Consider the following 15,028-nt stretch of genomic DNA (forward strand, 5'->3'; position numbering starts at 1 on the left):
TTGCAGGGAAAATCATTATTTATCCACAATAAAACTGTGATTAAGGGACTGTAATAGTTTTTCCTACAATCACGCATCAATATAACGATTTTTTAGGTAGCGTAATAATCACTAAGGTGAACATTGTCTCAGCTGTTTAGAGCAAGGTACTCATTAACTCCAAGACTCTGGATTTAAGCCTTGTACAGGCCATTCACTTAAGAACTGGACTCAATGATCCACGTGGATCCCTTCCAACTCAGAATATTCTGTGATTCTGTAATTTTCTTTATCTTCAAAGATAAAAAATTTAAGAGTGTGGTTTAGAAATGGACCAAACTAGCACATTTTTCCTGAAATGAAGTGTTAGCCAGAGTGCCCATTGATTTCCAGCATTGTTTAATATAGACTGATGAACTGAAACAGAAATCAGTCCTTTATGCTTTTGTTATTAAGCATGAAATTGGTTGCATTCTTTCTGGGCAAATTTTGTAAGGACACTTGAACAAATGATTCAAGACAACAGTGTTCAACAAGCTTCACTGAACCATGTCATTCATAGTATATTCTGTCATCTGTGACAACTTTCAGTTGTCATTAAATGGCTGTTTCAAATGAAGGCAATATACTACTCTGGATCTTTATTCACTGGTTGGTAAAAACAAATTCACTTTTAATGCCCAGCAGTTATCCTTCTACACTGCTTGGTTCATTCCCAAAGAAACTGCCATTTGAAAAATTATTCAAAGTATTAGTTTCCTAATTGAGAAAAATAAATGAATGAGCACAAAATTTCAATTTTTGTCTCAAGCTCTTGGTAGTTTTTAGTTGTATGAGAAAATAAAGTAAAACTTCATTTGGAAGCAGTGTTAAAAACCAACAGTTTCACAGACTTGTATTCTATATTCGAGATATACTCTCCAAATATCTCCCAGGTAAATATGTCTGAAACAATAAAATACTGGTTGGATCATTCCTTGGTAGAATACTGAAGAATTTTCTTAGTTAAAAAACAATTGTGCTGGCTACATATAACTACTTTTCCTACCAAATTTTTGCATCCTCCCTCTTCTTTTTTCACACATTTTGTGCCAGAATGATCTCTTCTGATTTTTCATTAGACCTTTGTTTGCTATCTTCCTTTTACATCCATAGATCACTCTATACAAGAGTAAACTAAATTTATTAATATCCAAATTTTCTTTGCCTTTCCTTTATTATCTATTTGAGAATGACAGCTTTTGTATTATTCTTACTCAAGCCAAGATAAGAAAAAAATATTCATTCACTGAGACACAAAATGTTTGAATTACCTGGAAAAGATGCACTGTTATTTAAAACCATTAATTATTATTTACCCTGTATACTCTTTACTCTTCCTTTCTTCTTTAGAGTGACTTGAAATTCCACTTGAATGGGAGCAAACCCTCTCCATTTTTATCTGTGCAGGGTTGTCCAATTGAGGTTCTCATGCTATAAGAGTTTATGTTAAAGAACTCCAGTATATATTCCTGGTACAGGTTATTGATACATTAAAACTGTAAAACAGTGCCACCTTCAGTCAAAATGAATTCAGTTAAATATGAATTTTGTGATATTAATAAAGGAGTAAATAGATACTCAGATCTCGCTCTGATTATCCACTGATTTGTAAGAGACATCCCTTCCTCTATCACATGGAGCCCACGTACTTCTGTAAGCGTTGGCAAAAAATTGGTGATAACAAAAATGAGTTTTTGGAAAGTTTCCCTAGTGTGGTCAGCACCTCAGCACCTGTATACAAAGTCAGAATCACAGTGCTTTATCTGGACCTGGAATTAATGTGGGTCTTATTTGATTCAAGTCTCTGCTGAAGGCATATCACAAGGGAGAAGCTCAGGCATTTCTTTCAGATGACAGTAAAACCCCAAATATGAAACTGCATAGATTTGCTGCAGGTCCCCTCCTAATATTGTGTGAGCAATGTGTTGAAATACCGCATTTAAAAAAGTATAGGCAGTTGTCAATGCTATTCACAAACTTTCTTAAAGTAAAACATGATGCTCATGTTTTCATTATACCTAGGACAATTTAGAGGCATTTTGGTGTTTGGCACTGGACTCAAGTATCACAGAAACTGCCTGTCACAAGTGTAAAATTTCATCTGTGCATGAGTTATCTTGATGTTTGGAGAAAACTCAGTTACCCTGTAGTTCTACAGATGCTTGTAGGCCAGATAAAACTCCACCTCTCACCATCCTCTAGACACAGAGATTATTGAAAAATACCTTAAAGTCAACAGATGCTTCCAACTGGAAACAGGTTATAAGGATCAATTTTTATCCCTGAAAATAGAATCAGGTGGGGATTATATTGAAAGATAAGTTGCTTCCTAGTTGTCCCCTTTTCTGCTTATTTGCCCCCAGTAGTTCTAGGACATCTCTAAGTAAATAAATATATAAGGAAACCTGTTAATAAGCCTGCAGGCCTCTGGACTCATTTGCATTTTGTGTTCCTCAAAAAAAGAAAAACAAAAAATAGAGCACAATATTTGGTGAGGAACTATATCTGCAAATCTGGCCCTTGCAGGTCTTTGTCAGATAAAGGTTTTTTTTGTGCCAAAGAAATATTTTGACACCTCAGGTCTATCAGGCAACTAACACTTCCTTACCAATGCAAAAGAAGTCTGATTTTTGTGTTCCTCACTCTTTTTGCCTCAGTAATACAACAGTAGAATTATCCAAGGCTCTTATTGAATGAGTAAAAGTTTGGGAAAAGTTTGACACATAGTTAGGAAAAAAAAAATTTCATCATCTTTTAGTCTACCAGAATTATTTGTCAGATTCTGGAATCAAACTAGCTGCTCCACATTCTAGCCCCCTGCCTTAAACTCAGGCCATCTTTTACTGTTGTTTATAAAATAATCACACAGTATTTATTTGACCCAGACTTTTAATGGCCCCTGTCTGAGTTCATAAGTATGGAGAGATGAGCAAGAGGCTTTTCCTCTGGAGCAGCTGTTTAAGACTACTCAGCATAACTCCTGTGGTGCTGGTGCTTTGGGAGCTATAGGCAACACTTGATTTTGCTTCTTCAGAAAACAAGCATCTGAAAGCAGAAAGAAAGAGATTCAAGCCGTGTCCTGGTCCGCTCTGGGCTATGGCTGCAGTGTCAAGTAGAGGGAAATCATGCTCTAACTGCCTAAGGGCTGATGCAGCTCCCCAGGAGGAAATGGCACAAAGAAAATACTGTGTCTGCTAGTCTGACTTGCCTTTGTCCCTTCAACTATATGGTTAAATGCTATGTTCTAATCCTTTATTAAAAACAGTGGAAATTCGTCATCTCAGTTAAGTGAAGAGAATGTTTTTAAGTCAGTAAAAATATTGCTAACTGACATTAGCAGTATTTGGTGTTTCAGTTTTCCCTGGAAAAGCTGTGTTTTAAGGAGTTGCTGGTAAAAAAAACAATGAAAAATGAAAGTACCTTACTCTGCTCTAACTTTAATGAAAAAAAGGAGAAGTACATGACTTCACAATTATCTGAGGCAGATTTGTAACAAACATCATTGCTTCTTCTCAGTGCTTGATTTTACAGTGGTTTATGTAAATGCATGTTATTAAAGTTAAAAAGTGGAGAAAGTGAAGCAACAAAATAAATGTAAACTTAAATAAAGTGACGACAAACAAAATGTTGATGCCTTTTCCTCTGTCTAGACCCCTGTGTTGAAAGCACTGTTTTCATAAAACTCAGACAGAATTCATTTCCATACTGAGTGCTTAATAGTTCCTGTCAGAACAAAACAGCTGGGAAACATATGGTATCCATTTCCCTGTATCACTTGGAAAAAATTTCACATGTAAATAAAACCAACATAAAAGTGTAGGCCTTTGAACCTAGAATCTTATACAATACATAAATAAGTCAGTACAGTGCGTTCTTTGTATTGGCCCACTAAGTTACATGCCTTTTGATTATTATTATTTTTATTTCTTCTTCGGAAATGTTTTCTTAAGCACTTCCAAAAGTATTAATGTAATTTTCAGAAATCCATAACTACTAAGCCATACTAATCTTTTGCTTCAGATATTAATGTTGCACTGTAAGTGTATATATCTGTTTCCTTAGGAAGGTGTTCATGGCAAATTGTGTGTTTTGACCACAAATTAGATCCCACTGATATGCAGTTAGCACATGTTATAAATCTGCTTTGTTTAAACAGTATTCTTTACTTTTAGACTGCATTAACTCTTAGTGTACATTGAAAGGGGCGTAGTAACTGCCTAAATGCTTTTATGGTTTTAGTGCTGTCCCTCAACTGAAAATAACAAGAGAAAGAAAACTATATGGCAGAATTCCACTTATTATGAAGATCATCAATATTACCAGATGGGACTATTTCTGAAAGAGTACAAATTCAGTAGGATTGAGTTCAAGTTCAGTAGGATTAAGAGTTTAGTTGACTTGAGCTCCTTCCCTTCTCTCAAGTCAGATTCACTGGTCAAACTATCCTGCAGTGCACTGAAATAATTGTCTGGAAGGTCCAGAGCTATAGGTGTGGATGTGGATGTGGATGTGGATGTGGATGTGGATGTGGAGTGTACACAGGTTATACATATACGGGATGGAAAGTTTGGCAGGGAAGCCCAGCACAGAGAGGAGAAGTTCAGAAGGAGCATCACTTTTCAATAAGTAGGCTTAATTTTTAGATCAGAGAATCACAGAATTGTTTAGGTTGGCTAGAGCAGGTTAAGCCATGTCTGTGTCCAGTTGAATTCTACCTCTAATGATGGCAATTTCAAAAAGTCTCTGAGCAACTATGCCAGTGTTTGACCAGTCACACAATTTAAAAAATATTTTCTTGTTAATTTAGATAGAATTTCTTCTATTTCACTTGGTGCTAGTTTCCTCTTGTCCTGTCATGGAGAAGAGCCTTGTTACCGCTTCTTAATGCTGAGATTCCTCCTGACCCTTTCCTTCCCCAAGCTGAACAGTCCCACCTCTCAGCTGATGTTCATGAATTTCTTGTTCTTGTAGAAAAAAAAATACATCTTCCAGAGGAAACAGACCTTAAAAACTGAGTTGTTGTTATTGATGCTAAAACAAATCCACTAAAAAGCTTTGGCTAACTCTTTTGTTGCCCTCTCAGAAAATCACCCTACTCTTATGGTGCCTCTCAATGCAGAGCAGAGTACAAACTGACATAGTTGGACAGGACCCCTGTAAATGCCACTAGGCTGTAACTCATGGAATGGGTCAGGTTGGAAGGGACCACAGCAGGTTATGTGGTCCAATCTCCCTGCTCAAACAGGGCCATCCCAGAGCACATGGCATAGGATTGTGTCCAGACTATTCTTGAATATCTACAGTGAAGGAGATTCCAGAACCTCTCTGGGTTACCTGTTCCAGTACTCAGTCACCCGCACAGTAAAGGAGTTCTTCCTTGTGTTTGGGTGGCACTTCCTGTGCATCAGTGTCTGCCCATTGCCTCTCTCACTATTGCTGGGCACCACTGAGCAGAGCCTGGTCCCTCCTCATGAGGCCTTCCCTTCAGATACTCATAGACATTGATGAGGTCCTGCCCCAGTTGTCTCTTCTCAAGGCTGACTGAGCAGGCACAGCTCCCTCAGCCTTTCCTGATAAGAGAGATGGTCCTGTCCCTTCCTAGTAACAGCTTGGACCCAGTCCAGGAGCTCCGTGTCTCTCTTGTACTGAGGAGCTCAGAACTTCAGAACTGAGGACACAGCCCTCCAGATGTGGCCTCATCTGGGCCAAGTTAGGGTGAGGAACACCTCTAGATCAGTGCTGGCAACACCTTTCCTGATGCATGCCAGAATGCCATTGGCCTTCTTGGGCACAAGCACACGTGGTTGGCTCACGGGCAACTTGAGTTCTTGCTTAGAACTTGATTAGAAGTAATTATTTGTAATTATTACACTATGCATCATTGAAGAAAGTTTCTTTTAGGAGTGTAAATTTCTTCAGTTTTGATAGAGATGCCATTAAATCTGTTTAGATATGAATCTGGCATGTTATCACACAATTCTTGTTTCCGGTGTTTGGCCAGGTGTATCTTAAAAGCATGCTATCATGTCACATGTCAGGTAGCACTCACTGCTAAATCAAATTCCTTTATTTCTCTAGTTTCCAGCAGCAGCTGGAACTGTGGGGTCTCAACTCTTCTTGGAAATGCACAGAAACCAACAGGAATTGCAGATGTGTGCAATAAATTCAGACCAGTGAAGAGGGTTTCTCCATTAAAGCACCAGCCAGAAAGCTCTGAGAACAATGAAAGTGATGATCAGAAGAACCAGAAGGGAGAATACCAGAAAGGCAGTGATTCTCAATCTGCACCTCCAAATGATGACCAGAGTCCAGGAGAAGGAGAGAGCCTTAAAAGCAAAAGTACAGACCCTGCTGTTCTGCTTGGGGAGCTGGAGCACTATGACCTGGACATGGATGAAATTTTGGACGTGCCTTATATTAAATCAAGTCAGCAGCCTGTTTCTTTTACAAAGGTAGCTCCTGAGAAAAAACTTTTAAGTGTGTGTTCAACTGTGAACGGTCTAAGTGTCAAGACCTGTCCTGCAGGGAGCACAGAGAGCTCGCCTGCTGGCGGGACGCAGTTCTGTGTGCTGTCTCCTGTGAAAGGCGCTCAGCTGAGAAAAACGCAGCCCATTGTCCTGGATCAGCACAAGCATTCAGCAGAAGAATTAGAGCTTTCCCAGCCTTTAGTTAAGTGTAGCTCAGCCCATGAATCTGAAGCCCAAGGCAAGGGCTTCTTCAGCAGGACACTTGCTGATCCTCTTGCTCACAAAGCTGAAAAGACTATGCCGAACTGCCACCGGAGGACTTTCCACCTGCAGACAGCAGTGGCAGAAAGCAAGCAGCTAGAGGAGCTGAGTATGAACTGGAGCAGTGCAGGGGGCCCAGAAGAGAGGAGCGAAGAGCTGAAAAAAATTAAGAGCATCTTAAACATTGTAAAGGAAGGCCAAATATCTTTACTGGTAAGTATCATCTTTTTCGTAAAAAACATAGAATAAAAGTGATCTGTGATGCGGTTTATGAGGCTAGTTAAGCTGATGTTTGTATTTTGAACCACCGCCCTTTTTATCTTGTAGGCTCCTTAGAAATTAAGCCTGTGGGCTCCCAAATGGAAAGTATTGATATTTAAATTAAATATATAGCAAAACCAAGATACTAGGTTTATGTATGCATGGCCAAGATTGCTGTTTTATGCAGTACACTGAAATGATAAAGAAGACGGACATTTTAACTAATAGGATCACTTAAATATCAAATTGAAATCCTAACTGAGTTTTGCCTTTCACATTTGTGGGTCACTGTGCTCAATTATTGCTAGTTTAGCATTGTTGTTATGTAGAGGTTGATGATGGGAACAGAGAGGCTTCTGTTGTATTCTGATTATTATTCAGGAGTGTTTATGCTGTCTTGTTGCAGCAGCATTCTCAGGGAGGAGCTTTCTGTAAAGCTTTGTTGGCCTCTGACCCATATGAAGGTTTTTTAGTAAATTCAAGCACTGTGATCAGGCACTGTCAATGATGGTTTCCAAAGTAACTGGCTGCAAGTTAGCACAATGATGCAGGGCATGTGATCTCCACATGCAACAGCTGGTGAAGGCACAGTGTATGTATAAAAACTGTTTTTATTAGATTTTTGTTTGGCTTCTCTGTTTAGCAGTCTAGCTCAAGCACAAAGGCCTGCCATTAACATAGAAACAGGGACAAAGGAAGATATTCAAAACTAGACAGAGGCAGAAGAGAATATTAGATTACTCATTAAGAAATAAAAGCAAGTTAAATTCATCCTGGAATAGAAATTGGGGGGTAAAAAGAGGGCATAATAGGTAAGAAAATATGTGTTTTTTCCAAACTGGTTGAAACCTCTTCATAAATTACACGTACGGAACAATACTCTGGCAAGACTACATAACTCTAGGAACTTTGTTATTGCTACTTCTTGACTCTGTCTTCAATCTTCTGATTTTCTTTTGGAGTTTCTCAATCCAATTGTTTTGTCTTTAAATTAGAATTGGGCAGAAATTATGCATTACATCATAGTGGTGATGAACTTTGAGTAAATATCGCAAATTTTTTCATGGAAACAAGCTATCATACAAAATTCTTCTATCATGTGCTTTAACTACGTTTTAAATAGTGCTTAGCATAAGCTACCACCACTTTTGTGATGAGCAAAATTAATCAGGAATGTCTTTCAGAAGTCATGAATATTTTCTCTTCAATTACTTATCAATATAATGCCAAAAAAAAAATTAAAAACGAGAGAAAACGCAAAATAGACAGGAATTATTAATATATGGGTATTTTTGCAGTTAACTTGTTGATTAGACTACTGCAAAGACTTAATGGCACTTAAGATCTTGCACTGTTGCATGACAATTGCATGAGAAGGAGAGAAACTTCACAATTAATCAAGCTACTGAACATCCCACTTCTGTCCTTATGCTAATAGTACCCAGGTTCTGTAGAGTGAAGTGAAAACCTCTGGATTTTGACTTGTAAAAGAACATGCCTATTGGGAGACCTCCTTGTGTTTGGCTTGTGTCTGGGGCTGTGAGGATAAATGTATCTTTTCATCCTTAGTTGTAACTAACATACTGCTTTTTTTAACAGCCACATTTAGCGGCAGATAATCTGGATAAGATCCATGATGAATGTGACAACAATCTGTTGCATGTAGCAGCATCAAAGGGACATGCAGAATGCCTGCAGCATCTCACTTCTTTGATGGGTGAAGACTGTTTGAATGAGCGAAACATTGAGCAGCTAACTCCAGCTGGCCTGGCAATAAAGGTAAGGGGCCCTTTCTCTACTGTAAAGTGACATAAAGGTCGTTTAGTTTCCTCCTGTGATGGCAGTAAGAAATGCATCCAGCAGGATGTTATTTTTCAAGCTTTATAAGTGAGGGGGAAAAAACCCTGTTGGCTGGTACTATATAAGCAAAGTAAAATGGATTACACAAGATAATATCCACTGTATAATAATGACAATTTTTACATTGTTATCAATGCATATGCATTAATTTTTAAACCAGTCTACAGAATCTAAAGACCATTTGTTATATTTCAAGCAGCTTTCACTTAACTTGGATTCACTTGTTTTTTTAGGGAGAATAACAGTTTCTTGTTTTTTTACAAGTACTGGTATAATCTTGTAAAACAAGTGTGAGGACAAGTTTACAAAGCATAAAAGCACCTTGAGGTGAAAATTCCCTGTTGTCTAAAGCAGTTGCATCAAAAAAATTCCCAGTTGTCTAAAGCAGTTGATGATTTAACCATAGTAGTTCTGGTTCCTTAGTGAGAGTGAATGGTTAAATGTTATTCCTTTTATCTTCTAAATACCTTAAGGACAAAGAAGGGAAAAAGTGAAACATAATACTAGAGTTTCTGTTTCTTTGGGGGGGTTTATTGTTGCTTGCTTCCTGGGTAAGGTTTGGAAGCTGAGAAGAATGGTGGATTCAAACCTGCAGTTTTGTATGTTTGAGGCATCATTTCAATGACCTAGGGCCCTAGTGCAGGTGGCAGGGTTGGGTTTTTTATTTTTCTGGGCCAAGCCATATGATTAGAAAATTAAACTGATCCTAGTTGTACTAATGAAACGCTCTGAAATCTTGGCCTGTGTCAAACTGTATATTTACAGTCTGCCAATTTAAAGTCTCAGAAAATCTTTGCAATTTTTCTTTCTTGTTTATTCAAGGTAGGTATATAATGTGTTGTGGAAATGAGGTGTACACCTGACATAGTACAACATTATGGGAGTTACAGTGGTATAAAGGAAGGGCAAGAAAAATAAATATCATTGCATCAGTGTTGAAAACCACTCTGGAAGTAAGAATCAAGAGTCACAAGATTTAGTTAAGCCAGATGACTTAAAGGCTCTTACAGAACTTTGCAATGACCCAGGACAAGTCCAGTTATGTAGGTCATCATTAGAAATACTCGTGCTGGGGCACCCTCACTTGCAGGAAGAACTTCAGCATATTCACACTCTTTTCTGTGAATGACAAAAAATGCTCAAGTATTATTGGAAGTAAAGGAAACAATTGTTAAATAAACCAGCCTTTCTGCAGAAAAAGACAAAAGGTGTTATTGGCTTATTCTTTAAATTCTTAAGCAAACTGGAAATTTCTAATAATTCTCATTAACTTTTTGCTCTCTAGTAGATGTGTTTAGAAGGGAAACAGCTAGATTTAGAATGGAATCTAGACTTTTTTTTTTTGCTTGTTTAGAATGGTCAGCTGGAGTGTGTTCGGTGGATGGTGAGCGAAACAGAAGCTATTGCAGAACTCAGTTGCTCAAAAGACCACCCAAGCCTTATTCATTATGCAGGTTGCTATGGCCAGGTATGACTTTCTTTTACTTCTTCAAATAGATTACTTAGATGCTTGTACAAGAATTCGAATTAAAGTGTGTGTGTCATTTTGTGGCTTTTAATTTAGGTGTTCTGAATTAGTTGAAGTATAGCAAAATCTTTCCTAACTTAACCTGTGTAATTTTTTCAGCATTTTCCCCTCTAAAGTTGTTTGGGTTTTTGTTTCATTAATTGTTTTTTGTTGTTCAGGTTTTTTTTTACAAGGTCTGAATAATGGTAAAAAGAAGATTAGCTGACATATTAGGTCAACCAATAAATCCTAAAAATGTCTACTGAGATTAGCTGTCATCCAGAGGACCTATAGGATACATCAGAAGAGCAACAAAATTTTGCAATTTAAGAATTCATTGTATTGGCAGTGAAGTATGGTGTAACTTGAACATCATCTGTCTAGCTTTAGCCACTTTAGTTGAAAACTACATAGAAAAGTAAGTTGTAGATTCACAGAATATTTTGATTTGGAAGGGACCCACAAGGATTATCTAGTCCAACTCTTAAATAAATGGCCCATATAGGGCTTGATCCCATAAGATTGCTGTTATTAGTACCGTGCTCCAGCCAGCTGAGCTAATTGTAAATCAATCCTGTTTCACACCTAACTTGTCTGTTAATATAACAATGAGACACACTGAAATACAGCAGTCCAGTGCTTTGCTAATATCTGGAGGAACATATATGCCACTTACTTACAATACATTCTCTTCCCACAATGTCTTGCAATAACCCATCTTCAAGGGACTTCTCCAGGATCTACTGTGAAAGAAATAGTGATCAGTTATTCTTCTCTAATCTCTTTGGCAGATGGACCATTTTTTCCCACAGTTCCTTTGACAGACATTTTAGATTAATCACAGAATCACAGAATCATAGTCTGGTTTGGGTTGGTACCTTAAAGATCATCCAGTTCCAACTCCCCAGACATTGGCATGGACACCAAACCTCACTGATTTTGTGCTAATGCTTTCTACTCTGCTTAAGAGACAGCAAACAAAATATAACCACTAAGAAAATAATTCTTTGCTGTGTGTGGTTGTCTCATTCAATGCCAATTATTATGGCATATTTCTGTTGCTAACTGCTTCTGTCCAAGCATGAATTTACTGTTGGGGTAGGGGAGGAGAGGAGGCAGATTTGGATGTCTATGGAGCAGAGAATCTACCTTTTCTCCTGCTGTTTCCATAGGCACAGAGACGCCCTTGTTTTCATGCTGTGCAAAGATCTCCTTTTTTCTGCACTTTCCTACTATACAGGTGTTCCTGGTGAGAGATAGGACCCTGCTGGATATATGGATTGCTGGTGTTAGCAAGTTTGTTGTAAACCCAGCACTGAGGATAGAGAATATGTGAGCCAGATCACAACTGGATTAGAGAAAAGAGTGCTTGCTACTGGGAAGAAAAAGTTTGGAAGAGAAAGTTGCATGTGAACTTAAATTCATATCTTCACTTGATTAACCTGATTTTGTCCTCATCTCTAAAGATATTTATATAAACTAAAGACAATAAAGTTTTGGGGTTTTTTTAGTGAGCTATGCTATCTATTGCCAGGAACAGATCTGGCACACTTTATCTAGATTCTTTTCAAAGGAGAACGGAAGCTCTACCACTTAAGAATCACCAGCTACAGTCAGCCACACATGAAATTTGAAAAGGTGATAGATAAATTGCTGCCAAATTTTCCTAGTTAGCTGAATGCCAAACAAAGTTCATATGTGATGCTGATTATCTTTTTTTCTTATAATCCATAAACAGCCGCCAAACATGAGGGAATATTAAGGCTGAAGGGGTGTCAGACTATCTTACCCAACTGTGTTAAGAAAAGAAAAAAACTTTGAGAAATTTAAATGCTTACTTGGCACTGTCCTGGAAGCTTTAATTTATTTTACCATTACTTACATGAGAGATAATCCATATAAACACTGGTCTTGGCAGAATTACAAGAGTAATATTTTTACAAGGAAGACCTGTTATTGAATCCTTTTCTAAGAGAGTCAGTCCATCCATTGTTTCTCCAGGCATTAGACATGCACACCATATTTTTCTTCAAGAATTATAATTTAGAATGGGCAGCAGAAGGGAGTTCATAGCAAAGTTCCTATGTTAAAGGTCATCAAACTACAGTCATGGCCTGCCTCCAAGGACAAGTCAGCAACATTTTATTTTTCCAGTGGGAGAGGGGACTGTATAAGTTAATCTGACTGGAGAACAAAAGCTCTAAGTCAACCTGTAGCCTGCTCAGCTTAGCTCCTAGCAAGGTTTTCTTTAAGCATGAGATTATGCAAGAGAAACCATGATGGCTGGCAGGCTTTTTCACACTGGGCATAAGTCATGAGTATAGGGCATGCCTGCTGTGTCTGACCCAGTTCACCAGCCACAGGAAGGTGGGGGTGCTGTCCTGGGTGCACATTGTCCTGGTCCCGACTTAGAGCTTCTTTCCATCAGGGATGTTGTGGTAGTATGGACTGCACAGGTAAGAGGCAGAGGGTGGGGAATGCCAAGGATTTGTGGTTTCTGAACTCCAGGGAATCTAGGGAGACTTTGAGCAACCAGCCTAAAGCATGGCTGAGGATCTAGAAGGGATCCTGTGCACACCTGGATGGTAGTGCAATTCTGGAGAGCACAGTGGGAGGGAGTGTACGACATTCAGATATGCAAATACCTAACAAAACACCTTTGTTTTACACCTCAGGATATTTGCTTTCCTGTCTAATGTCATTTTTACAAAGGCAATGTGTTGTTTTAACTCACTCCTGCTCCTCTACTGTGAAGAGATACTGGGAAGGCCAGCTCATTTAATTAATATCAGGTGATGGGGCTGGGATTAGCTATAGAGTCAGTACTCTTCAGCATGCTAACCTTTCCTTCTGTAGGCCGTGTAATGATTTAAGTGCTCCATGTTATTGTACTTTCTTCTCCAAAAATCATCTGATGGGACCAAAGTCAGCAGCCCCTCCCAAATTTTCCTGAAATCTCTTCAGAGAGAGATTTCAATTATTGTAGGTCTAGAATATGCCAGAGAGGTGTTAATAACTGCTAGAGCATAGGCATTTGTAGGTCTTAAAAGTAAAAGATGTACTGAATAATTTATCAGTATTTATCAGTTTCTATTACTTCACAAAAAAGTGATTATTTTTCATTGTCTTCATCTGATGAATTTTCTTACTATCTTTCCTTTTTTTTGAATAAATTAAAGACTATAAATCTATTCCCAAAAATATTTTTCCTGCACATACATCAGTGTTAATAAAGTGAAATGCGGCATATTTTGATATATGATGGTTTTGTTTTCTCTAGTTTTAAGTGAAAAAAATGTTTGTTTTCTTGGGTTTTTTTTGGTCAAGGATAAATTTGTTGAAACACAAACTGTTTGAGTTGACCTATGTTGTGCCTGTGATCACTTAGTGCACAGAGAGTCCTGCATGTAGTGGCCAATCAGTGGGCCACCCAGCCTCTTGATTTCCTTGTTGATAACATAAATTACTAGAAAGCATCATTTGGTCCATGCTGATTGTGATAATAAAATTACAGAACATGCTTAACATTCTCGTTCCCAAGACATTCCAAAGAAATATATGATTTCAAAGCTATAGTTGTCTTCCAATTCTGCAGATAAGTTTTGCTAAAATATTTTTCTTTTCATTATTAAAACATAGGGGCATTTCATAGGAGTAGTATAATCCTTCTTCCTTTCTGGCCCACACTACTGGCATATTGAGAAATGCTCAAAAGTATTTTTAAAGGGATCTGTGATCTGTAGTCATCTCTCCATGCTGGCTGTCAGCTGTGTTGATCATTCAGCCAAAGAGAAGTCAAAATACCTATGCCTTCACCCTGTAGTAAGAACAAAATTGCTGCTAAAGTGAAGATATGAAGAAGATAAGCATCAGACAGAGTAGTTCTCTGAAGCAGTAAGCAGAGACCCAGATTCATGAATGGGCAGAATCATCCTGGAGCAGCTCTAGAAGCATCCTCTCCTTTTCATTGTGATTAAAATTTCTGTAGTACTTTTACACAAAAAATGCAGGTTTGTATACAACCTTTTTAGAATTTTTTTCCTTCATTTTTATTCTTTCTCTTTTCTACTTAATTACTGCTCAGAGTTCTATATGTGCTTTCAGTACTGTTTCATTTAGGTCTACTTCAGTTTTCCACATTTCTAATTTTGGGTGATTGTGTGCTTATGTATCACTGAAGCGACTGAGGTGCTGCAGGTTAAGTCTGTGGATCAGCGTTTTCCTCAGCAACACTAGAATCCCCAAAGCCCCTTTGAACTGGAGTTCTGAGTTAGTATAACATGCTAGATATCAAAGCAAGACATTAAAAAATACATGTTTAAAAAAAAAAGTTTTATGCTAGAAAGTAATTTAGTCTTTTCATCTTTTCAGATAGAAAAACTGGGAAAGCAACTGTAGTCAGTTTTCATGGACCCCACTTTTATATGCAATCTGTAGATTTATTCTAGATTTTCAATATGTATTGTATTCATCATGGCAAAATGAAATTTAATCTGGAATGGCATCGGAAGTTCCTAGACAGAAGAAATTTTTTTCCAAATAAACTCCCCGGGGAAAATAAGAAACCAAAAAAGTTTAGTGCACATATGTAACTCTCCACTGTTAGAAAAGAATACTCTAATAAATGTGTATTGCACCTATATACACACAC

General features: G+C 37.9%; 1 protein-coding gene across 1 annotated transcript in view; it reads left to right on the forward strand.

The window, feature by feature from the left end:
* SNCAIP (synuclein alpha interacting protein) overlaps window positions 1-15,028 on the forward strand; it is an 86,000-nt gene that overhangs the window by 48,282 nt on the left and 22,690 nt on the right. Inside the window, exons 4-6 of the mRNA XM_084225268.1 lie at window positions 6,100-6,962; window positions 8,610-8,789; window positions 10,225-10,338. Coding sequence (XP_084081394.1) covers window positions 6,100-6,962; window positions 8,610-8,789; window positions 10,225-10,338 — 1,157 coding nt within the window. The remainder of the gene's footprint in view (window positions 1-6,099; window positions 6,963-8,609; window positions 8,790-10,224; window positions 10,339-15,028) is intronic.

Source organism: Fringilla coelebs, assembly GCF_963513975.1.
Source record: "Fringilla coelebs genome assembly, chromosome: Z".
In the NCBI taxonomy this organism is placed as follows: Eukaryota; Metazoa; Chordata; class Aves; order Passeriformes; family Fringillidae; genus Fringilla; species Fringilla coelebs.